Raw genomic sequence first — 23,517 nt, 5'->3', positions numbered from 1 at the left:
GCAAAAGGTGTTTTTAATTTGCAGCTTTTGCTTTGCTTAAGCCCTTACATAAATATGTAAAACATTAAGGTACATCACATTTGGAATACTTATCTCTTTTTTTTGAATAAGACAGGCCTGGGGTCTCATGCCCTCCCCCTGCCCACCCAAAGTATATTTCTCTATCAGATCTAGAATTTTGTAATAAAGGAACTTGGTATCCTAAATCCTTTAGAACAGTGTTAGCAAACTATTGTTACTGCTGTCAACTTTAGGACTAATCGATTGAACATGTTATCAGTTAAAGTGAGGGCTGGGGCTTTTAAAAATGCATTTGACATCAGATATCAAAAAGGTTTGCCATTGTTGCTGTAGAGCATAGCTCAGACTTTAAGGAATTCCTTTATGTTGATGGACTTTTGGTAGTAGATTTACAGTGTTGCCTTTAAATCAGCTACCATTTTGCACTGCCTACCATTCCATACAACCACTCTCCAAAGTCCTTGCCCAAAGTTAGAAACAGCTGAGTAGTTGATTGATCAGCTAATGAACAGCTAAAGCCTTATATAATATGATGTATTAGCTTGAACTGGAATAGATGTTGGTACCTTCCTCAGCTGATGCAGCTTAATCTGCCCCAAACCCTTAAGCCTTTGATTCTGACAGTTAAAATGGTGCACTCGGTTGGTGAGGATAAGCATATTTAAAATGATTAAGATACCAGACTTTTAAATTAATAATCTATATAACTCATGCTTTCTTGTGAATAAGCACACAATTTGATAGTACAATTTTCATTTATTTTTTAAATGATATTTTGGTGTCAGCCTTTCAACCTTCTTATTCCATAAAGGTATTGTAACGATATTGCATACTGCAAATACTTGTGTTGCTAATACATGATGCAATCTCTCAAAGTACCATGGAGTTTGGGGCCTGAGGGAGAGTTTGACATATTTGAAAGTTCTAAACATATTTGTTTGGTTTGATACTTGAATTTTCATAATTACCAGGTTTCAATCAAAAAACTTAATTTTACATTCCTCCTGAAAAGGTAGAATAAAGTAGTTAATCATCAGTTTCTCAGCACTGTGAATGAAAGTGTATTGGTGAAAGGTAGAAAATAAACTATTAAATAGTGAAAATGCATCTTTTATATAATAATTCTGCTATTTCATGGGTATAAACATTTGTAATCTTTATATGAAATTTTTTATAAGCACCAGATAACTGCCTGGTTTCTAATCCTCTCACACTGAGTATTATTTGCATGTTTTGGGGGACAGTGAACTCTTCCATTTAATTTTGAAATCATAAAATAGCTGGAAAGATACCGTACAAAGTAGCATACTGCATGAACTGTGAGTTGCAGAACAAATTTCGGAACAATATCCAATAGGGGTTTTGGGGTGGAGGGAAACTTTAAAAAAAGTTAAAATGTCCTTATGTCCTTATTCCAGGAAATCCCATCATCTTTAACTTTTCACTATAACTTTATGGTAATAACTCTTCAGTAGTGTTACTCAAGTGCCTTTCAGTATATTTTTGAGAAACTTTTTAAAAAGTCATATCCTGGATAGGAGTAATTCATGGTGATATAGTAACTTCAGTAGAGGTAAATTGGTTATCATTGTCTAGCTCAAGATCTTAATCAATGAGTTTCATTCAAGATATAGAGAGATTCTGAACTTCTTTAAGGTACAGAGTAATTCTTAGCTTCTTGTCTTAATTAGATATTATTATATATGATCTTTTAAAACTGAGTCTTCACAATTCTTATTAAATTTTTTTAAGGGTCAAGATGGATAGCACAGATGAACCTCAGAAAAAAGTCTTCAAAGCACGAAAAACAATGAGAGTAAGTGATAGACAACAACTTGAGGCTGTCTATAAGGTTAAAGAGGAGCTTTTGAAAACAACTGAAGTTAAACTGTTAAATGGAAAGCATGAGAATGGAGATTCTGATTTAAATTCCCCTTTAAGCAATACAGACTGTATGGAGGACAAAAGGGAAGTTAATGGCCTAGTGGATTTGTGTCTTAACTCTGAAGAAGGAAGAACAGATTCTGAGGAAATTACTGATGTCAAAAGTCCTGAAAGCAGGGCAGAGAGCATAGTCAATGATCTAGAATCTAAACCTCAAGCATCTCCAGAGAATGTTATTTCTGAGCAAGATCAAGATACAGATGATACAGCTTTAGCCTGTGAGGCTGAAAAAGGAGTGCTTGGCAGCAATAAAAACAACTTCCATGAAGAAAATAATACAAAAGATCATTTGGACCAAAGAAAGAGTGACATCCCATCAGAAGGTGAAAGTAAATTAAGCTGTGATATTAGTGACTCTTCTGAAGAGAAAAGCGAAACAAATGACTTAACTATTAGTTCCGATTTACCTGTTGAAGAAAAAAAGGCTGAAGAAGTGACTGTTGAAGATGCTGTTGGAGAAGAGGCTATCTCTAGCAGTATGGAAGCTGACCAGGAACCAAAGGATGAAGGGGATGACACTGCAGATCTTTCAGAAACCACTGTTGAGAAGACAATAGATGAGCCAAGTGAGAGTATCTTGGAGAATACAGACTCTATGGAAACAGATGAAATTATTCCAATTTTGGAAAAACTAGCCCCTGCTGAAGATGAACTAAGCTGTTTTTCCAAAAGTTCTCTGCTTCCAGTGGATGACACAGCCCCAGATTTAGAAGAGAAAATGGACAACTCTTTGGGTTCGCCATCCAAGCAGGAAAGCAATGAAAGTCTGCCTAAAGAGGCTTTCTTAGTACTGTCTGATGAAGAGGATCCTTGTGATGAGAAGGAGGAAGGTGCTGAAGTGATACTAACAAACAAGTCAAGTCTTCCAGGTAAGACTTCTTTAAATTGGTAGTTTTCATTCAGGTCTTGGATTTTGTTCATTCCTCCTTTAAAACAGCATGCTTGTGACGTGTTTCTAAATTAATAACTGACAATTTCAGTCTTTCTGGTACTAGAACTTTCTGGAACTGCACTGAAGTAATGAATTCTGGGAGGATGTGAAATTCAGATGAATATTTTTGTAACGGATGGTGATAAGATATAGTCAATGATGAGCTCTTTAATTTTTACCAGTACTCTTTAACTTCACCAGTGTGAGCATTTATTGTTTAATTCGCTTTGCAAACATCAAATATACAACATGGAAAGCATTAAAATCATATTTATTATAGACAGGCTCTAAGTACAGTAAAAAGATAGCCAGCAGCTGTTAGCAGCATCTTACCCTGGCATAAGGTAAAGGAGTAGGATTAGCTGTGACTTTTGCCATACTAATTTTTGAGTGTTTTTCTCACCCACTTCCATTCCTAAAAAGGAAAAAAAGAGATACTAAAATAAGTTGTATTACTGTCATACAAAAGTAATTAATAAATCTAACAGTATTTCAAGTGATACCCTTCATTTCTTCCTTTTTTCTCTGTAACCGATTTAATTTGAGGATGCTTTTCTGACCTGGATGAAGGGACAGAGAGCACCCTCAGCAAGTTTGCTGATGATACAAAGCTGGGAGGGGTGGCTGATACACCAGAGGGCTGCGCTGCCATTCAGAGAGACCTGGACAGGCTGGAGAGGTGGGCAGAGGGGAACCTCATGAAGTTCAACAAAGGCAAGTGCAGAGTCCTTCAGCTAGGGAGGAATAACCCCATGCACCAGTAGAGGTTGGGGGTTGACTTGCTGGAAAGCAGCTCTGCGGAGAAGGACCTGGGAGTGCTGGTGGACACCAAGTTAAGCATGAGGCAGTAATGTGCCCTTGTGGCCAAGAAGGCCAATGGTATCCTGGGGTGCATTAGGAAGAGTGTTGCCAGCAGGTCGAGGGAGGTGATCCTCCCTCTCTACTCAGCCCTGGTGAGGCCGCATCTGGAGTACTGCATCCAGTTCTGGGTTCCCCAGTACAAGAGAGACATGGAATTCCTGGAGCGAGTCCAGCGAAGGGCTGCTAAGATGATTAAGGGGCTGGAGCATCTCTCATATGAAGAAAGGCTGAGAGAACTGGGCCTGTTCAGCCTAGAGAAGAGAAGACTGGGGGCGGGGGGGAATCTTATCAATGCATCTGAGTATCTGAAGGGAGAGAATCAAGAGGATGGGGCCAGACTCTTTTCAGTGGTGCCCAGCGATAGGATGAGAGGCAATGGGCACAAACTGAAACACAGGAAGTTCTGTCTGAACATGAGGAACAACTTCTTGACTGTGAGGGTGACAGAGCACTGGCACAGGTTGCCAAGAGAGCTTGTGGAGTCTCCTTCTCTGGAGATATTCAAAACCCGCCTGGATGCAATCCTGTGCAATGTGCTGTAGGTGACCCTGCTTGAGCAGGGGGATTGGACTAGATGATCTCCAGAGGTCCCTTCCAACCTCAACCATTCTGTGATTCTCTGATTCTGTGATATGTATTAGTAGGAAAAGAATTACAACTTGATAGGAAGAGAAACTGACTCGCTACTCAAGAACAATCCTCCAGGATTATAGTAGGTAGTGCTGTGAATACATTAATTCAGTAGCAGTTGAAGAAAGCAAGTAAGAGTGCTAGAAACACATTCAGAAATTGAGGAAATCACTATGGCACTGAATAAGTCTGAGGGACACCAAACACTTAAATGTTTTGCATAATTCTGTTGCCTTTTCTGATCTTAAAGAAGATGTTATAGAACTGGAAGAGGTACATGGAAGAGCAAAAGGGAAGATCATAGAATCACGGAGTAATTTACATTAGCCCCTCTGGTGGTCTCTGTTCCAACCCCCTGCTCAAAGCAGGTCCTGTTAGATCAGATGGCTCAGGGACCTTGGCAGTGTACTTTTGAATATCTCTGAGGATGGATATTCCACAGCTGCTTCACTGGGCAACCTAATATTTGACCGACCTCAAGGGGGAAAAGTTTCTCCTTATATCTCATTGGAATTTTCTGTGTTTCAACTCACGTTCATTGCTTCCTGTTCTATTACTGTGCACCTTCAAAAGTAGTGGCTGTTTTCTCCATACCCTCCTATTAGGTAGTTGCAGTCAGTGATCTCCAGTTAACCGTCCCTTCTTAAGGTTGAGCAAACCCAGTTCTCCCACCTACTTCTCAAAGAACATGTGTAGCTGTCCAACCCCATGACCTTCTTGCTGGCCTTCCACTGTTTTTGCTATAGGTTGTCAGTATCTTTCTACTACTGAGGATCCCAAAACTGGACACAGTGCTCCAGAGGGGTTTCTCAAGTGCTGAACAAAGAGAAGGAATCATTGTCCTTGCCTGCTGGTTATGTGCTTGCAGCCTGGAATGCCATTGAACTTATTTCCTACTGCTGACTAATGTTCAGCTTGCTTTCCACCAGTAATCAAGGCCCTATTCTACAAAGCTACTTTCTAGCCAGTCAGCTCCCAGCCTGCCCTGTTGCATAGGTTTGGGTATTCCATCCCAGATGCAGGAATCAGCATTTACATTTGCTGTACTTTGTGTCAGGCCATTTCTCCAACCTGTCAAAGTGTCTCTGAATAACAACTCTGCCCCGCAGCATAGCAGCCACTCCCCCAGTTTGTTCTCATCTGTGAACTTGCTGAGTATGATCTGCTGCCTGTTGTCCATGCCATTAATAAGTTAAACCATCAGCACCAATATGGATCCCTGAGGGCTGCCACTAGTGATAGGCCACCACTTGAACTCTGTACCACTGATACCAACTCTGAGCCCAATGGTCCAACTGGTTTTCCACCCATCTTATCTACCTCTCCACTCTATCTCGCATTGATTTGGCTACAAGGATACTGTGGGAGACCATGTCAAAGGCCTTGCCAAAGTCAAGGTAATAAATGACATCCACTGCTTCCCCCTTATGTAGCCAGTCTGCGCATCATCAAAAACTTCCACGTTGATCAGGCATGATGTGCCCCTGGTATATCCAAGCTGGTTGTTCCCAGTCGCCTCTCCTTCATGTGTCTGGAAGCAGCTTCCCAGGAGGATTTTCTCCATGGTCTCCCTAGGACCCCAGGTGAGACTGACCAGACTGTAGTTCCCCTGGATCCTTCTCTTTGCCCTCCTTGAAGATGGCTGTGATGTTTTTCCAGTCATCAGCCCTTGATTGCTGTCATCTTTCAAAGATGGTAGAGAGTGGCCTCACAGTGCTGTCAGCTGGCTCCCTTAGCACCCTTGGGTGCATCCCATCTGGTCCCATGAGCTTCTGTATGTCCAGCTGGTTTAAGTGCTCCCTAGTTCTGCCACCTCAACTGTGGTAACACTTTGCTCTGCTAGTCGGCCCATGGGCCTAGTGGGGAGTGTTACCAGTGACAACAGAGGCAGGAAAGTCATTAAGTACCTCGGCCTTTCCCATGTCTTTGGTCACTCAGTCCCCCACCCCAATGACCGGTGGGTCCACATGTTCCTTAGCCTTTCTTTTGCAGGCAGTGTACTTGGAGAAGCCCATCTTGTTGCCCTTCACATCCCTCGCTGGCTCCAGTTCCAGTCAAAAGCTTTGGTTTTTCTTACTCCAGTCCTGCCTGACTGGGCAATGTCTCTATATTCCTCTTGCTTCCTCCTCCTGTGCAATTGCTCTTTACATTTGAGCTCTGTCAGTTCCCTGTTCACCAGTGCTGACCTTCTGCCACACTTGCTCAACTTTCTGTGCATTGAAGCAGACTGTTCTGGTGCTTTGAGGAGGTTGTGCCTGAAGAGCAACCAGCTCTCCTGGGCACCTTTGACCTCCAGCTCAGTCTCCTGTGGTATCCTGCCAAGCAGATCTCTGAACAAGGAGAAATCTGCTCTCCTGAAGGCCAGGGCTGTAATGCTATTGTCCTGCTCACGTCTCTCAGGACTTTTAAATTCATGGTTGCTTCAGCCAACACTACCCTTGACCTTCACATCCTGGACTGGTTCTTCTCTGTTTTTAAGTAAAAACCTCAGCAGAGCATCTCGCCTAGTTGGCTTATCAATAACCTCTGTCAAGAAATTATTTTCAGTACACTTCAGGAACTGCCTGGCTTGCTTGTGCCTGACCATATAGCCATGAGTATACCCATAACTTCCAGGGCCTGCAATTGTGAAACTTCCTCCAGCTGTCTAGAGACAGCTCTATTGACTTGCTCTTTTTGATCAAGTGGTCTCTAGTGGGCACCTACCACAATATTGCCCGTGTTGCTCTGTCCTCTTGTTCTTGCCCATAGGCTCTTGACTGGCTCATCACCTGTCCCAAGGCAGAGCTCTGGGCGCTTCTTGCATAGAGCACAACAATTCCTCACCCTTTCCAGCCTGTCTTTCCTCAAGAGCCTGTGTCCTTCCACTGTACCATTCTAGTCATTTAAGCCATCATGTCTCTGTAATCCAAATGAAATCATAGCTTTGCAGCTTTGTAGGAACTAGTGACTTTTCCTGTTTTTCCTCTGCTGCCCACATTTGTTCATGGGTAGCTGGGATGAACCCCCCAGTTACGCTGCTTTCACAAGGGATGTGCAAGTGCTTTCCCCATCATGCTGTCTCCCAGATGTTTCCTTACTGCCTTCCATACCTTTACTTCAAGTTATGATAACCATTTCCTAGCATACCTAGGTTTAAACCTTTCTCAGTACATCAGCAAGCCTGTTTGCAGAGATGCTCTTGTTAACCTTTGTCAGACGGATCCTGTCCATGCAGGGAATCCTTGATCCTCAGAAGTTCCCATGGTCAGAGAAGTCAAAACCTTGCCTGGGATACCTGTCATTCAACGAGGTGTTGACCTGCTGGATCTGCACACTTCTGCTGGAGCCTTTCCCTCCTCACTGTTAGAATTAGTGATAATGCCACCTGGGTACCCATGCCTTTCACCATTTCTACCAGTGCTCCACCATCACTCTTGATATGCTTAGTGTTACTTCTGGCAGTCTTATGGGTGCCTGTGTGGATGACCAGCAAGAGGTTTGTTTCAACAAGACTAAGGGCCAGATGAGCCTTGGTAGTCTCTTTGCAATATTGGGAATCTGGGTCCTCTGAAAGCAGCAAATGTCCTGAGACATCAGTTCAGTTTGATAGATGGGTACCTCCTACAGGAGGGAGTCTCTGATAATTATCAGCAGCCTCTTCTTTATGCAGATAGTTGGTCAGATTCAGCTGGCTCTGCTGCCTCCCTTGACAGAGCGTGTTCCTCTTTCACAAGTTCCTAGGGCACCTTACCTGTTCAGTAATTACAGATTTGCAGGCAGAGAGGGCCTTATTCTGTTGCTAGAAGTCACAGGCTTCTGACCTTTGTTTTGAGAATCTCCGTTCACTGCTCCTTTGAGCACAGTCTCTAGCTGTCCCTCCTTCCTCGCACTGTCGAGCTTGGGCTTTTGTCTCTGCAGGATCTCAGTTTATCCCATTAGTCCATCCTGATTTCACACAGTCAGCTTGCCACCTTCTACTGCTTTTTCACTTGCTGACTTATACCATGAAGGAGGGCTGTGACAGAGATCTGCAAATCACAAGTGGTGTGGATAAAATGAATAGAGAATGAATATTTGATGTCTCTTCCTCTACAAGAACTAGGTGTATCAAATGGAGGGAGAGGGAAAGGAGGGAGAAACAGGATCAAAGCATTCAAGAAGAGATGGTTTTCCATGTGGTGTATGTTTAACCACTGGAAGTCTGTGCAGTAGAACATTGTGGCTGCTGAAAGTCTACTGTGCTCTGCAATTGATTGGATTTCAGTGGCAGAAGAATTTGTTGAGGGCTGTCAAACACAAGAAGCCTAAACTCTGAAGGCCCTTAAGGAGTGATTTTTTTCAAAAGATTGAGGGATTTTTCTGGGACAGTGTAACTCTATACTTTTCTCCCCCTTATATTCTTCCTTAATTTCCTAGGCTTCTGCTGTTGACATGGTGGTGTTGGAGACATGATTCTGAATTAGGTGAACTGTTAGTTTTATCTAGTGCAGCTGTGTCTGTGTTCTTCCCCCACCACCCTTTCCACCCCCTCCTAAAACTGCTAGCAGTTTGAATGCATTCTAGACACCTTGATTCTAGGCTTTTCTACAGTACTGATAATTCATGCCCTCCATGTATAATTTTTTGTCTACTAGTTACCGCTATTTTTTTGTTAATGGAGTCTGAAGTCTAGTAGCACAGCCAAGTACAACCTGTGAAGAATAAAGAAAGTGCTTAACATTTAAAATGCTACAGCTTGTTTTCTGGAAAGTGGGGTCTGAAGAGAACTTCAGAACATATGGATGGCAGATAAACAACCGAGCATGAAGTTTTGTGGTTGTGTTATGAGGGAATTAGCTCTTGCAATCCTTGAATGCACAAACAGGAAATTGTTACACTTAGATTGCATTGATGAAACCATTTTTTTGGAATAAGCTTTCTCCATTTTGAAGTAAACACCAGAATTGGAGTGGAGGACTTTCAGAGAGCTGCTGCAAAAATACTTCTGCATTTAGAAAACATACTTTATACTGGAAAGCTTAGAAGATGGTAAGTTTTGTTCATCCAAGAGGAGATTTAGGAGGTCTACAATACATACAAACTGGAGCTGAATATGTGGTAGAAGGAGGCTTCTTTAATGTAGCAGACAGTCACTAAACTGCTGCATTTTCGAGCCACTGTATTTTGCAAACCAGAAATCAGGCATACTTCTGGCAGACAGATTTTTGAGGATTTGTTAAGGGATGCAGGATTCATCAGTTATGATCTTAAGTCCTATATGGATTTTTTTCAACTTAAAAATGTGGTAATAAGTGAATATTGTGCTTTATGTTGAAATCATTTGATAGACATTTTTGTCTGGTGATAGGCAGGAGGAGGTCAGACCAAATCATAGAACAATTCAGGTTGGAAGTCACCTCAAGAAGTCTCTGTTCCAACCTCCTGCTCAAGTTGGGTCAGTTATGAGATCAGACCAGGATACTCAGGGCTTTATCCAGTTAGATCTTGGAAATCTCCGCTGGCAAGGACTGCATAGCCTCTCAGGGCAGGCAACCTGTTCCAAAGACTGTCCTCATGCTGGAAAATGTTTTTCCTTGTATTCACTTGAAATATCTCTTCCACTTATGCATGATGTCTCTCATCCTCTGCCATGCACCTTTTTTAAAGGTCTGACTCCATCTTCTCAATAACCTCCTTAGAGGTACTGGAAAGCTATTACTAAGTCCCCACTAAGCTTTCTGTTCTTCTGGCTGAACAACTCCAGCTCGCTCAGCCTCTTTTACGGGACATGTGTAAAAGCCTCCTGACCATCTTGGTGACCCTCAGCTTAACTTGTTCCAGTTTACCAAAACTTTTTTGTATTGGGGAGGAGGTGGCAGGACCCAGTGTAGTACTCTAGACATGGCCTAGCAAGTCCTAACCACTTCCTATGCTCCTATAAACATAGCCCAGGATGCTGTTGGCCTCTGCTGCTGCCACTGCACACTGCTGACTTATGCTTGACTTGCTGCCTATGAGTACCCACAGGTCCTTTTCAGCAGAACTACTCCCCAGCCAGGCAGGCCCTAGCCTGTATCATTGCAAGGGTTCTCCCTTCCCAGGTGCCAGGCTTCATTTGTCCTTGCTGAATTTCATAAAGTTCCTATCAGCCCATTCCTCCAAATTGTCTGGGAAGCAGTGATTTCTCTGAAAATATGTGGAGCTGTGACTTTTTCCAAAACAAAAACAATCAAAGGTCATATTGTGTTCCATGGAAAAAAAATCTGGTGGAAAGATACCAAAAGGTGAAAGCCTCTTGCCCTGTTCTCTTGAGCCTGGAAAATTTGTGGCCTTACACTCTTCTGATCTAGGGGGTCATTATCATTAAAGATGAGAGGTGAATGTACCATGTGGAGTCATGGTTGCTTGTAAGCCCCATGCAACTTGTATACATTATTCCTAGTAATTAAGACAATGATATTCTAGATAAGACTCTTAAAATATGTGTAACATTTTAGAATGTGTGATAACATTTTGACTCAAAGGGAACTGGATGAACCTCATCACAGTACCCTTCTGGGCATTCCCTATCACCTGAGGAATATGTCTTGATAATGTGGATTTTTCAATACAGTTTCATTGCCAGACTCAAGGTTTTGTGGCATACAGTAGAGGAACTGCTGTATACCGTTGGTCAACTACAAGTAAAATCATTTGGTAGACAGGTGTGTTGCTTCCACAGCTAGCTTTTAAATTTGTCATCAATTTGAGGAAGACTGAGGTTGTGTGTGAGCAAGACCTGGAAGACCTTGGAAGAGTGTGCCTGTCACATTTTTATGTCAACCAGCAGTTTCCAGAACTTGTAGTCATTCTTGAGTTTGTCCACTTTGGAAGCGTTTTGAACTATTGTTCCAGTAACATGTAATAAGTGGTATGTTGAATTTTTTTTAAAAGCATGCCCTTAGGCAGACTTTAGAAATGAATATTGCATCAAGCTCTGTACCATACCGAAAATAAATAAATTGACTGTGCTTACAGCGTTGCATGAATGGGAAGTATATCTTGCAGTTGACAAACTTCTGTCTGGACCCCTTCACACATTCCTCTCTTACTTTGTAAACCTCTGTGCAGACTTGGCCACAAACCTGTTTCATAAACACCAGCACAGCTGGTTCTTAAATTAAAACTCTTACAGAAATGTCATAGAAAAGAACGAAATTTAAGAAACTGGTACTTCAGAAATGCTGGTTTAGACGTATTGCTGCTAAGTAGTGTGTTTAACGTTATGTCCAAGTGACTCTCTTTTGGTATCCCATTCAAAAGCTGTATGTTCTGGTCACTTGTAAATAAATAATGATCTATAGAAAATATCCATGAAGGGGGAGAGACTGGCTGTTTGTGGGAATGAGCAAGTAATAGATTTATGAATGGGGATTTATCATGTCCTAGACAGTATATGAATTACCATAAGAGATATTTGTGGAAACAAGTATGTAAGAAATTAAAATTTTATTATTTATAAGATCGTTAGAGATATTATGACACCAAAGCAGACAAGAATCAATTTTTGTCCAGTGTGAACCTTTTGCGTAAAATCTACTGAGAAAAGCTAGCCCACTGAAGGGACTTGGAAGGCTACGGAGAAAATTGCGCAAAGTGTCTTAACAGAGCGAGCAGGGACAAATTTCCTTGACTTCACATGTGAACGTGAATAGAAAATTGTATTTCTGCAAATTAATCACATTGTTAGACATGTCTGTAACATTTAATAATTAAGATGTCACTTAACTTTTGCTTTAAAAAATTTCTTTTGGTAGTTTGGAAGGTTTTTCTTTGGTTTGATCAATGGTTATCACTTACTAGGACTACAGTTTTCTGCTTGCTTTCGTTATCTGAGCACATCAGTTACAGTCAACCTATAAGGAGAATGTCATGGTTACAGAATTATGGAATAGTGAGAACGCTATTGTGCATTCCAGCGTACTTGCAAATAGTATTCAGATGTCTTTAGGCTTACTCAGTATTTTTATTTCTGTTTATATATTTTAGCAAAACTGATATCCAAGTATGCATCAGTTACTAAACAGATCTGAATGGTTGCAACTGTAGAACATATTATAAGGTATTTTCAAGTGTTTAGTGACAAGAAAATGTCTAGGCAAAAAACACCTTTGTGTTCAGATCCACAGCAAATACTGTGACTTACGGAGGAGACAGTGTGACAGATACAGTGACAAACTTAATGAAATAATCAAATTATTTGTTCAGTCTTTTTGGAATGGATTGTATTCATTCCTGTCTACCTGTCTAGCATCAGGACGATGAATTACATAGTTTATCAGTGAAAAGCAAACTGTTAGCCAACTGTAAAATTCTGTCCATATTATGAGTTGAACTATCTTAGCTATAGAGGTTTAGCTGTGGGGGTAAGGGGTAGCTGGCTAGATTTTAAACCACTTTTTTTTTAAAAAAAAGTTAACCACCGTGCATAGACCGTATGATGGAAGTTTGCTGGAAACAGGGCTTCCTCATTCCCACAGTGGCTTTGTTCTCTACACAAAACTGAAAAAGCTCAGCTTTGAAACTCAAAGCATGATACATTAAAGACAGCCCAGGTGTGTGCATCTTTCAGGAGGAATACTTGCATCTTTCAGCTGAATGCTTAAAATCTGTAATTTGTGGAAAAAGCACCCTTGAACTTGCTGACTCTCTCCTTTAGATTCTTGCATAAATATGTCCTAGCTTACTGGTAACAATTAAATATGTGAAGCCTTGTACAAGACTTAAAAAGCAAATGGCATTAGCAGTATGCCATTTTGTTACCTTAAAAATGAATCTGTTTGGTTTTGAGGAGTTTGTGGTATGAATCTTTGTCTCTTGTGTACATCAACGGAATGAAAAATCACTTAATTTCAATTTTAGGTTTTTTGACTCTTTCCTTTTACTGATTTATTATTTTAAATTATTTAAATGATTTTTGTAATAGAAGTGAATTTTAGTGTTAAGAGAGCATCAGCATATATACACAGCCAGAACTTTTACGTTAAAAAGTATGCTTAAATTCTGTGCTAGCAATAACAAAACGAAAATAGGAGATTGGAGAAATGCAGAGATGAGGCCTTACATGACAGTGATCACTTGCTGTGTTATATTCTATATATTTTTTAGTGTAAGCTTAAAAATTAAAATAATAGGTTGTATTTGGCAAACATAAAAGGCATCAAATACAGCCTGCATGAAACATATAGTAAAACTTCATAGAAACTTGTCACTTTGTGCAGCTTTCAGGAAACAGTCATATATTTCATTTTAAAGCATGTGGATTTGGGGTGTTTTTTAAGAATTTCCTAGCCTGTAAGTTTTAAATGACAAGAAATAAATTGTGATGCTTTCTATATGGAACAAACCTTAAATGAAAATTAATATTTGTTAATAAATAGGAGAATCTTGGTGTTTTCTACCATGAAGATTATAGTGAAATACGGATGAGTTTGCCAGAAGTAAATAAACAGAGAAACGTTAGTATTTTCTTACTGAAAAATTATTTTTTTTTTTCAGATGAAGAGCAAACTTGCATCTAAATTAGTTGAGAATTTTAACTTCCACCTTATCAACAATACATAGTTTCATTTCAGACGTAACTTTGAGGCATTTTGCTGGTTTTCAAGCTGTCTAAGCAATGCAGAAGGGATATTACTGTGTCTCTGGTAGTTCAGATTTTTGCTCTGAAGGTATCCTCTGGCTTCTCATCTCTGCATTTTCACTGTCTTGTCATACTCCTTTCTCTCTCCTCCCTCAACATGGTTTTGGATAAGTATTCTAAGTTCACTACTCAAAATAAGACTCTGCGAGACTTTTTGTAGGTCAGTGTGAATAAATAACATGTTTTTATTCCTCCTGTGTTTGTTGAAGAGGTGGAGGAGGAGAGAAAAGAGAACGAGAAGGAGGATAAAGGAAGAGAAGGGACTCAAAAAGAAGAGGAGAAACACACAGAAAGAAGTATGTAAAGTTAAAACTATTATGTTTCAGTGATGGCAAGTATTAGAATCACAGAATGGTTGAGGTAGGAAGGAACCTCTGGAGATTGTCTAGTCCGCACCTGCCATCCCGATCCCAGCTCAAAGCAGGATCAACTGGAGCAAGTTGCTCAGGACTGAATTCAGTTGAGTTCTGAATATATCTGAGGATGGAGACTCCACAATGTCTCTCGACAACGTATTCCAGTGTTTGACCACCCTCATGGTTAAAATAATAATAATAAAAATTCCCCCTGAACCTTCTCGGGTCCAGGCTGAACAATCTCAGCTCTCAGACTTTCCTTGGACAGATGCTCCAATTTGTTCAACATTTCTGTGGCCCTCCACTGCACTTGCTCCAGTATGTCCATATCTTTATTGTACTTAGGGGCCCAGAAATGGCCACAGCAATGTAAGTACAGCCTCTCAGTGCTGACTACACGAGAAAGACTGCTTTCCTCGACCTGCTGGCTGTGCTCTTGCTAATGCAGCCAAGGATGCTATTGATCTCCTTTGCTGCAAGGACACATTGTTGACTCATGGTCAACTTAATGCGTGCCAGGACCTCCAGGGCCTTTTCTGCTAAGCTGCTTTCCAGCTGGTAAGTCCCCATCCTGTAGTGGTGCAGGAGGTTATTCCTTCCCAGGTGCAAGACTTTGTATTTCCCTTTGTTGAACTGCATGAAGTTATTCTCTGCCCATTTCTTTAGCCTGTCAAGATCACTCTGAATGGCAGCATCTGCTATATCAACCGCTTTTCCTAGTTTTGTATCATCGGCAGATTTCTGAGGGTACACTCTGTCCCATCATCCATGTAATGAAGATATTAAACAGTATTGGTCCCACTGGTGACTGGCCTCCAAATGGTCTCTGTGCCACTGTTCACAACCCATTGAGCCAGGCTTCAGTCCACCTTGCTGTCCATTTATCTAGACAGTACTTCATCCATTTGTCTATGAGGATGTTATAGGAGACAGTGTCAAAAGCCTTGCCAAAGTCAAGATAAATACATCTCCCTTCATCCACCAAGCCTATCATCTCATCACTGAAGGCTGTCAGGTTGGTCAAGAATGATTCCCCCTTCATAAATCTATGCTGATTACTCAAAATCACTTCCAGCCCTCTCCTTCAGCACTTGTGGGTGCATCCCATCAGGTAGCATGGACTTGTATATGTCCAGTTTGTTTAAATGTTCCCTAACCTGATCCTCTTCCACCAAGGGTAAGTCTTCCTTGCTCCAGATTTTCCCACTGGTCTCAGGGATTGCAGAAGGAAATTCTTACCAGTAAAGACCAAGGCAAATAAGGCATTGAGTACCTTGACCTTTTCTGTGTCCTTTGTCACTAGGCCCCCTGCTTCATTCAGGAGAGGACCCATGTTTTCCCTAGTTTTCCTTTTGCTGCTGATATACATGTAGAAGCCTTTCTTGTTGCCTTTAACGTCCCTCACCAGATTCAACTCCAAATGGGCTTTTGCTTTGCTAACCCTGTCCCTCCATGGTTAGTGTCTTTATATTTCTCCTGGGCCACCTGTCCCTGCTTCTGCCTCTTGCATGTTTCCTTTTATGTGTTAATTTAGTCAGGAGCTCCTTCTTCATCCATATAGGCCTCCTGCCACTCTTGCTTGATTTTTCTGCTTATTGGGATGGACTGTTTCTGAGCTCGAAGGAGGTGATCCTTGAAAATAAACCAGCTGTCCTGGATCCCTTTTCTCTCAAAGGCCATAGCCTATTTGGATTCTTCCAAGCAGCTCCCTAAATAGGCCAAAGCCTGCTCTCCTAAAGTCCAGAGTTGTGATCCTGCTATTTGTAGCCAAGGCTACCTGTGACCTTCACATCTCCAGCTAGTTCTTTCTTGTTTGTAAGAATCGGGTCCAGTAGAGAGTCTCCCCTCATTGTTTCCTCAGTCATCTGTGTTAGGAAGTTACTGTCAATGCCTGCCAGAAACCTCCTGGATTGCTTGTTCCCTGCTGTGTTGTCCCTCTAGCAGATACCAGGGTGGTTAAAGTTCCCTGTAAGGACCAGGGCTGGTGAACATGAGGCTTCTTTAGTTGTCTGAAAAAGGCTTCATGTACTTCTTCCCAATCAGGCAGTCTGTAGCAGACACCCACCACAAAGTCGCCCACATTGGTCTGCCCTCTAATCCTAACCCATCAGCTCTCACTTGGCTCTTCATCCATCCCAAGGCAGAGCTCCATGGATTCCCACTGCTCTGTTACATAAAGGGCAACTCCCCCTCCTCACCTTCCCAGCCTGTCCTCCCTAAAGAGCCTGTATCCATCCATTGCAGCACAGCAGTCATGTGAGCTATCCCACCATGTCTCTGTGATCCCAATAAGATCATAGCCCTGCAACTACATGCAGACCTCTGATTCCTCCTGTTTGTTCCCCAAGGTGCCAGTGTTAGCATGCAGGCACTCCAGAGAGGCACTCAGTTGTGCTGATTTCCTAGGAAAGGTATGAGAGCTTTCCCCATGATTCTGTCATGAAGGCACTTCCTTATTTATGGGCATATGCTTGAGGTGGTCCCCCTGTATCACAAGGTCTCTCCTGTTCACATCACCCTATGCCCTTTGTTTGCCATCCTAGTCCACCACTTCCTCATTTCTATGTTAGCTATCATCTCCATTCCCCGTTGCTCCTAGTTTAAAGCTCTCCTCAGCAGGCTGGCATCTTGTTGGCAAAGATGCTCTTGCACCACTTTGTAAGGTGGATTCCATCTCTTTCTAACAGTTCTTAATCTTCAAAGAGGATGCATGGTCATAAAAGCCAAAACCCTGTGCAGCCAGTTAGTTATTGGCCCACAGAATCCATCTGCTTCTCCACAAGCCCATACTCCTTACCAGCAGAAAGGAGGAGAAAACCACCATGATCTCCCATGCCCTTGGCTGTTGCCTCCAGATCCATGTAGTTATGCTTGATATGCTCCAGGTCTTCCCTTCCAGTAATCATAGGTGCCCACAAGGAAGAGCTGCAGGAGGTAACAGTTTGAGGTCTGGACAAGCCTCGGCAGCCCCTCCAGCATCCCAGATGTGAGCCCCTGGCAAGCAGCAAGGTCAGACTGGCAAATGGGGGCCTCCGTCCCCTGCAGCAGCGAGTCTCTTATTAGTATCACTCATTGCTTCCTCCTGGTGCTGCTGCGTAGCTCAGGCTCAGTCTGTTTGGATGTTTCGTTGGACATGACTCCCAGCTCTACATCTGCTGCAAGGGCACTGAGCTTATGCTGTAGTTGCAGAGGTGCAGGTGGAGCAGGAGCCTTCCTCCTGTTGCCAGTCATGTCTTATTTTTCCCCAAAATAATGTTGTTCTTGTTTCAGAATCAAGAATGTTTAAACCAGAGAAAAATGAAACTTCATGATAGTTACAGCATCCTACAGATTTTTTAAGATTGTTACAAGTAATGGCCTCTAATCATTTCAGGTGAAATGTCAAGGAGAAAGCGTTCTAAATCTGAGGATATGGACAGCGTACATTCTAAACGCCGTCGGTACATGGGAGAAGACTATGAAGCAGAACTCCAAGTAAAAATTACAGCCAGAAGAGATGTTGACCAAAAATTACAAAAGGTAGAGTGGAGATGCAGGATGAAGATAGCAGAAACAGCTTTGTCCCTTCTCTTACCATGTCTAAATTAGTTATCTTTTCTTATACACTCTCTACCTCCCTGCACCCCCCTTTCTTTTTTTTTTCTTTTTTCTTTTTAACTTTAACAAAATTCAAATTCAGATAACAATAATGGTTTAACATAAAGACCTACTTTTAAGGTGGGACCAAACATCATTTGGAAACGAAGCAACTAAGCTACAATAATTATGTTTGAAATGTACTAAGCATGTTTAAACTCTTGAGTTTCATTTTGAATATAGATGGAGATGAAAAGAATGTCAGCTAAGGAGCCATTTCATTGTGGTAAAGGTTTATATGTGGCATATTTTATTGTATACTCAGCTTTAAAGAAAGTCTGTCTTCAAACAAGAATGTGATTAACATGGTGTTTTGCAGATTTTTATAAAGCTGTTAACTGCCTACTTGATTGCATCAGCTGCAACTGAAGAAACCCATGCTCTTGAAGACAAGTTATGTGTTTATTCCATTAGTTAGTGCGTGTTCTAACTCCATCAATATAGAAGTCAGAAAACTGAACCATATTTATTATTTATTTGTGTTTCCTAAGAAAAATTTGTTTGCTCTTTGCCAGTCATGGTTTAGGAGGGAAAAAATGTAAATAATAAAAGTAATAAACTTTGCGCAAATCCAAGTCATCTCTTTCAGTTTTATTTTCTGCAAAAAAGGCAACATGGCACTTATGTTTAGAGGAAAATGTATATCAAAAAGAAAAGTTTTGTTGAACATCTTTAGTTTCCGTTCTCTGACTATCACTGACTCTTGCAAGAGCAGTAAGAGGGGAAAAAATTGTGTAAACAAAAGACCTTATGAAAATGCCTCCTGTTGTTAAGATTCTTTGCATCTGTAATAATATTTTATATTTTAATCATACTGCAATGAAATGAATTAGTGTCAGAGAGGGACCGTTCATGTTTGCCAGAATTCAAGATGCAGAAACTTTTCCTACCTGTGCAACCACGTGCTTATTGCAACTGTAAATATACTTGATTGACAGGGCATAACTGTTGTCATAGTCTTGTTTGTGGCACGGTTCTTTTCAAGAGTTGAGAATATTCTTACAGATGGTCTTCCAAGTTAGGAGACTGTGTTATTTTTTTGTTAAATATTTTTGCAGGTTATCCAGAGACTGTTAGAAGAAAAACTTGCCGCTTTGCAGTGTGCCGTATTTGACAAGACTCTGGCAGACTTGAAAACACGAATAGATAAAATAGAATGCAACAAGAGGCATAAAACTGTGCTCACTGAACTACAGGCAAGTGTTTGCGTGTTGCATTACATAGTAGAGTCTTGCTCAAAAATAAATTCCTCAATATTTAGTTTTTAAGTCTCCAGTAGCTGTTATTAGGGAAGCCATTTTGATTCCGCAGGGGGAAAAAATATAATAATAATGTTGCTTTTGAATTGCAAAATTCTATCTCTCTACTCTGAAAAAAGCAAGCAACCAATTAATCATCAGAAAAACAAAGCAGATCCTCCTTCTGGCAAGCCAATTGTTTGTTAGTAAATCATTTTCCAACTCTTCTCTGCCATTCAGATATTCTTCAGATAAATGTAGAGTATGAAAATATCTCTTAACTCTATTCTGTGGGGCCAGAAATGTAATTAAAAAAGGAAGAGTGTTGAAAGGAGTGGGACAGTAGCACCGAACTTTGTAGAATATTCAAACAAATAAGTATCACTTAATAATCATCCACATTATTTCATCTGGTAACTAAATAATTGTGCTCCAGTAAGGAAACAAATGGCTTGCATCGAAAGCAGTGTCCTTTCTTGCATTCAGTTATAGAGATGATGTACTTAGTGGTGAAATGAGGAACATCACAAAAATTAAAGAATGTTGAATTGAAAGGACGAAGTTAAGCTTGTGTGATAACAAATTCAAATATTAAGGCCATTTGACTTTAATGTAAGAAAAATATGGTGTTTGCTGCACCAGTTATTCCTAGATATCTCCTCTTTATTTTTTTTGCCAGGAATTTTATGCTGATCTCCTGTTAAGTGGTAGTTAAGGCACTTTCAGTATACTTGTTTCAGAGTCTTCAGGCATCAACTGTGGTATCAAATTAATAACTTGATGTAAGACTGAATGTGTTCATGTTGACTTATTTGTGTTGATAACGTACTTAATAAGTAAATACTTGGTTTTATTATGCACGGTGCTCCAGAAGACCTCTAAGTTGTACAGCATAGCCAAAATTGTAGTAGTATTGCAGCATGTGTAATTAAAGGCAGACTACAATTGTAGCCTGTCACATCGCTTTATAAAAATGTGGAAGACGTGAGGTTTCTAAGCCAGCTTCTCTTAGGTCAGAGGTTCCAAAATCATGGTATGTGAAACTCCCTGGTTTTAAAAAGCATTAAAAAGCATTCAATCTTTCAGTGTTAATTCAAGGATTATACAGCAGTTCATTTAAAAAAAAAAAAAAAAAAGCCTTTTTTCCTTAGAAGTACCTGCTTAGAACAAGCAACATAGCTATTGCCTCCAGAATAATTCAATCGTCAGAACTGCAGTCTGGAGGGGGAAATTAGAATCATCTAATGATTAGGTAATTGCAGAAGGAATAGGTATCAATTAGTATAGTCAGAGACACAAGAAGAAAAAGACTAGGTGTAAATGAACCTGACACCTGAGCATCAAATAGAGTAGAACAAGCTGACAGTGAGGTGAGGTGTATGTGATGTGTAGTGTATCAGTGAGAGAGAGAAATAAAACTAATGAAGGAAGAGGAGAGGATATGAAGAGCAAAAGGGGTGCTTTTTCCAATATGAATGCCTCATCGGACATTAAAATGGTCAAATGCTTTCTAGGTAAGCAGTTGCATTAGTTCATGCCAAATGGGTTATGCTTGTATAATTGCGAATAGGATGAAAATGGTTCAGGTTGTCTCTAAGATACGACTCTGATACACACATGATCTTCCTGCTGCTGCAAAGTATTACAGTTATAATGTATTTTTCACGGAAAGAATGATTTCTCCTGATACGACAATACTCTTTGACTTGATGTTCTAATTGTATATCTTTTAGTTCGTATAATTTATTTAATGGTTCTTGGGAAGGATGTTTTTATTATTTGTTTTATTTCTTCTCTTTTAGGCTAAAATTGCTAGACTGACAAAGCGGTTTGGAGCAGCCAGGGAGGATCTGAAGAAAAGACAGGAAGTAAGAACTGGACTTATGTTTGTTTTTCTGAACTAGCCTATACCATAAACTGAATTTAATTTCTGTAATGTCAAGTCAACTTTAAAGATTTCATTGAAATTTTTCATCCCATTTTATAAAGAAATCTTATATGCAGAAAAATGGTGACCTGGTTATTAATAGTATTCACAAAAAAAGTAGGTTTGGCTTGTTGGTTAAAAGGCAGTGATATTGAAGAATACAGTCTTTTCTCTAACATCTATTATGTAATTCTGATTTGCACAGAAATTCCTTTATACGTTATCAGTATGAAAGTGCCTCAAATTGTATGTATGTAAATGTAATATACTGCAGCATGAATAGATTGTAGAGTAAGTAAGAAGGAATCTCTGTACTCTCATTTTTGTGACGGGAGTGGAGATCAGAAAGGACACCAACAGAAGTATTTCTCTGTCTAGAATAAATATTTTGGATGAATTACTGTGAAGAAGTGGAAGCTAAAAGTCCATTAAAGTTGAAGAAGAAATTTTGATTGATCCTCCTGCTATAAAAACCTGAAGGCTAGAGATTCATAAAAAAAGGAGGAGGTAGGAGAGGGAGGCAGGCAGGCAGACAGAACTGAGTAGGTTTTGGGGGTTTGTAAAACATTTCAAGTTGTTCTCCATTTTTGGCTCCAGAAAATGTGTGCCTTACACAAAAATGAATGAACACGAAATACAACTGAAATACAAGTTTGCAACTTGACTTTGGGTTTTTGTTTTTTGTTTTTTGTTCTTTGTTTTTTCTTGTAGAATTCATCAAACCCACCTTTGTCTCCAGGGAAAGCAGGGAGTGACGCTGCAAACACAAACAATGTGACATATCGGTAAGGGAAACACATCATTGATCCCCTGTTCAAACTTCTAATAGGAGATCTGTGGTACATAATGTAATAGATGATCTCTCTCTTTTTTAGTTATTTTGTGAAAGGGCTCTTCCTTTTCCATCCTTGTTCATCTGTAAAATTCCATTTTATTTTACATCATTACAGAAGTCACATGTGAGCAGCATTGAATGCATTCTTTGGTAAACTAAGATGTGTTATTTCAGTAGCTAGAAATAGTTGATGAAAATGGAAGAGTAACTCTGAAAAGAAATAAGGAAGTGAAAAATCTCATAGCAAAAGGCAAACTTGGTGCAAACACTTGAAGACTTACGAATAAATAATATAGTGTTGTAGTTGGGGAATATCCTATATAAATTTGCAAGGAGGAAAAAGGATAAATGGATTTTTGAAAATCAAGCTGAAGTGAACAGCTGTAAAAATAATCTTTTTTTGTTTGTTTTTACCATTGTACTGTTTATCATTATACCCCAGTGTGGCTCATTGAGAGATGCTAACTGGAACTTCATTCCATAGAAATGCTGGCACAGTGAGACAGATGCTGGAGTCCAAGAGGAGTGTAGGCGAGAGCACACCAGCAGCTTTTCAAGCCCCTGTGAATGCAGGTAAGAAACTTCTTGTGGACTTTATGAACACGCTTCTTAAAATTATTGCTTTCCATTAAATAAGTAACTGAACAGAACAAAACTTTTGTTTCTTATGACTGTCTCCTCCCCCCCCCCCCCCCCCCCATCCTGGCCATCAAAAATCATTACTCTTAGCTCCCTGCCATGTTCCCAGTTTACATTTATGTAGTGTGCTCACTAGTCAAGGGATTATATATGTTGATTTGGCCAACCAGAATGTGTATAAAAATTAGCTAAGATGCTGCAACAGACCACTTGCTGGATAAGTCAATAGAACCTGCTGTATCTCAACTGCCAAGAAGTGGAACACGTGGCTCACAGGCCATTTATTGCACGGGAACATTATAGGATGCTAATAACTTTTGTGGCCATTACTTAAGAGAATGTTGAGTGGGGAACTGATGCAAACCATAAACTCCATTTCTTAAGGGAGTCAGGTTGAAAAATAGAGTTCCTGTATTAGAATTTTATAGGGAAAGTAGAATCAAAAACTCTGTTAATGTTACATTTATATAGCCACACCATCCTTGATTTTAGAAATACTCTTTACCTAATACTGAATGTTGAATCTTTTTCACAGAACCATCTCATAATAGGAATACATGGCTGCATGTGGTGTATTATGTTCCTGATGTTTAGATACAGTCCTGAAATTGTTTTGCATTCTTTTGCATGGCTTGTCTTGATGAATTAATCCTTGATTTCGGTAGAACCTTCTGGATACAAGGTCCTACCTCTGCAAACAAAGTTAGTCATAACTGACTTAGCTTTTATTTTCTCGTGCTTTCTGAAGAACCAGCTGTTCTGTCATCTCTGTAATGTGTTTAAAATGCTGTATGTATGTGTTTTCATCAGTTAAACCATGGAGCTTTCTCATGAATGTGAATTCAAATTTTTGCCA

At 40.3% G+C, this 23,517-nt stretch overlaps 1 protein-coding gene across 12 annotated transcripts in view; it reads left to right on the top strand.

The window, feature by feature from the left end:
- The window catches only part of ATF7IP (activating transcription factor 7 interacting protein), a 115,080-nt gene that overhangs the window by 55,195 nt on the left and 36,368 nt on the right, over positions 1-23,517 (top strand). For 11 of the 12 annotated variants that reach the window (XM_067311176.1, XM_067311138.1, XM_013947502.2 and 8 more), the window contains 7 exons: positions 1,774-2,834; positions 14,240-14,326; positions 17,760-17,905; positions 19,081-19,218; positions 21,063-21,128; positions 21,899-21,972; positions 22,507-22,595. In XM_067311176.1, the coding sequence (XP_067167277.1) occupies positions 1,781-2,834; positions 14,240-14,326; positions 17,760-17,905; positions 19,081-19,218; positions 21,063-21,128; positions 21,899-21,972; positions 22,507-22,595 (1,654 nt within the window). In that variant the 5' untranslated portion in view covers positions 1,774-1,780. The remainder of the gene's footprint in view (positions 1-1,773; positions 2,835-14,239; positions 14,327-17,759; positions 17,906-19,080; positions 19,219-21,062; positions 21,129-21,898; positions 21,973-22,506; positions 22,596-23,517) is intronic. The other variant, XM_013947503.2, reaches the window with a different exon arrangement.

Source organism: Apteryx mantelli, chromosome 1 (genome assembly GCF_036417845.1).
Source record: "Apteryx mantelli isolate bAptMan1 chromosome 1, bAptMan1.hap1, whole genome shotgun sequence".
In the NCBI taxonomy this organism is placed as follows: domain Eukaryota; kingdom Metazoa; phylum Chordata; class Aves; order Apterygiformes; family Apterygidae; genus Apteryx; species Apteryx mantelli.
Note: the sequence above shows the minus strand (reverse complement) of the source record. Positions and strands in the feature narration are given on the sequence as shown.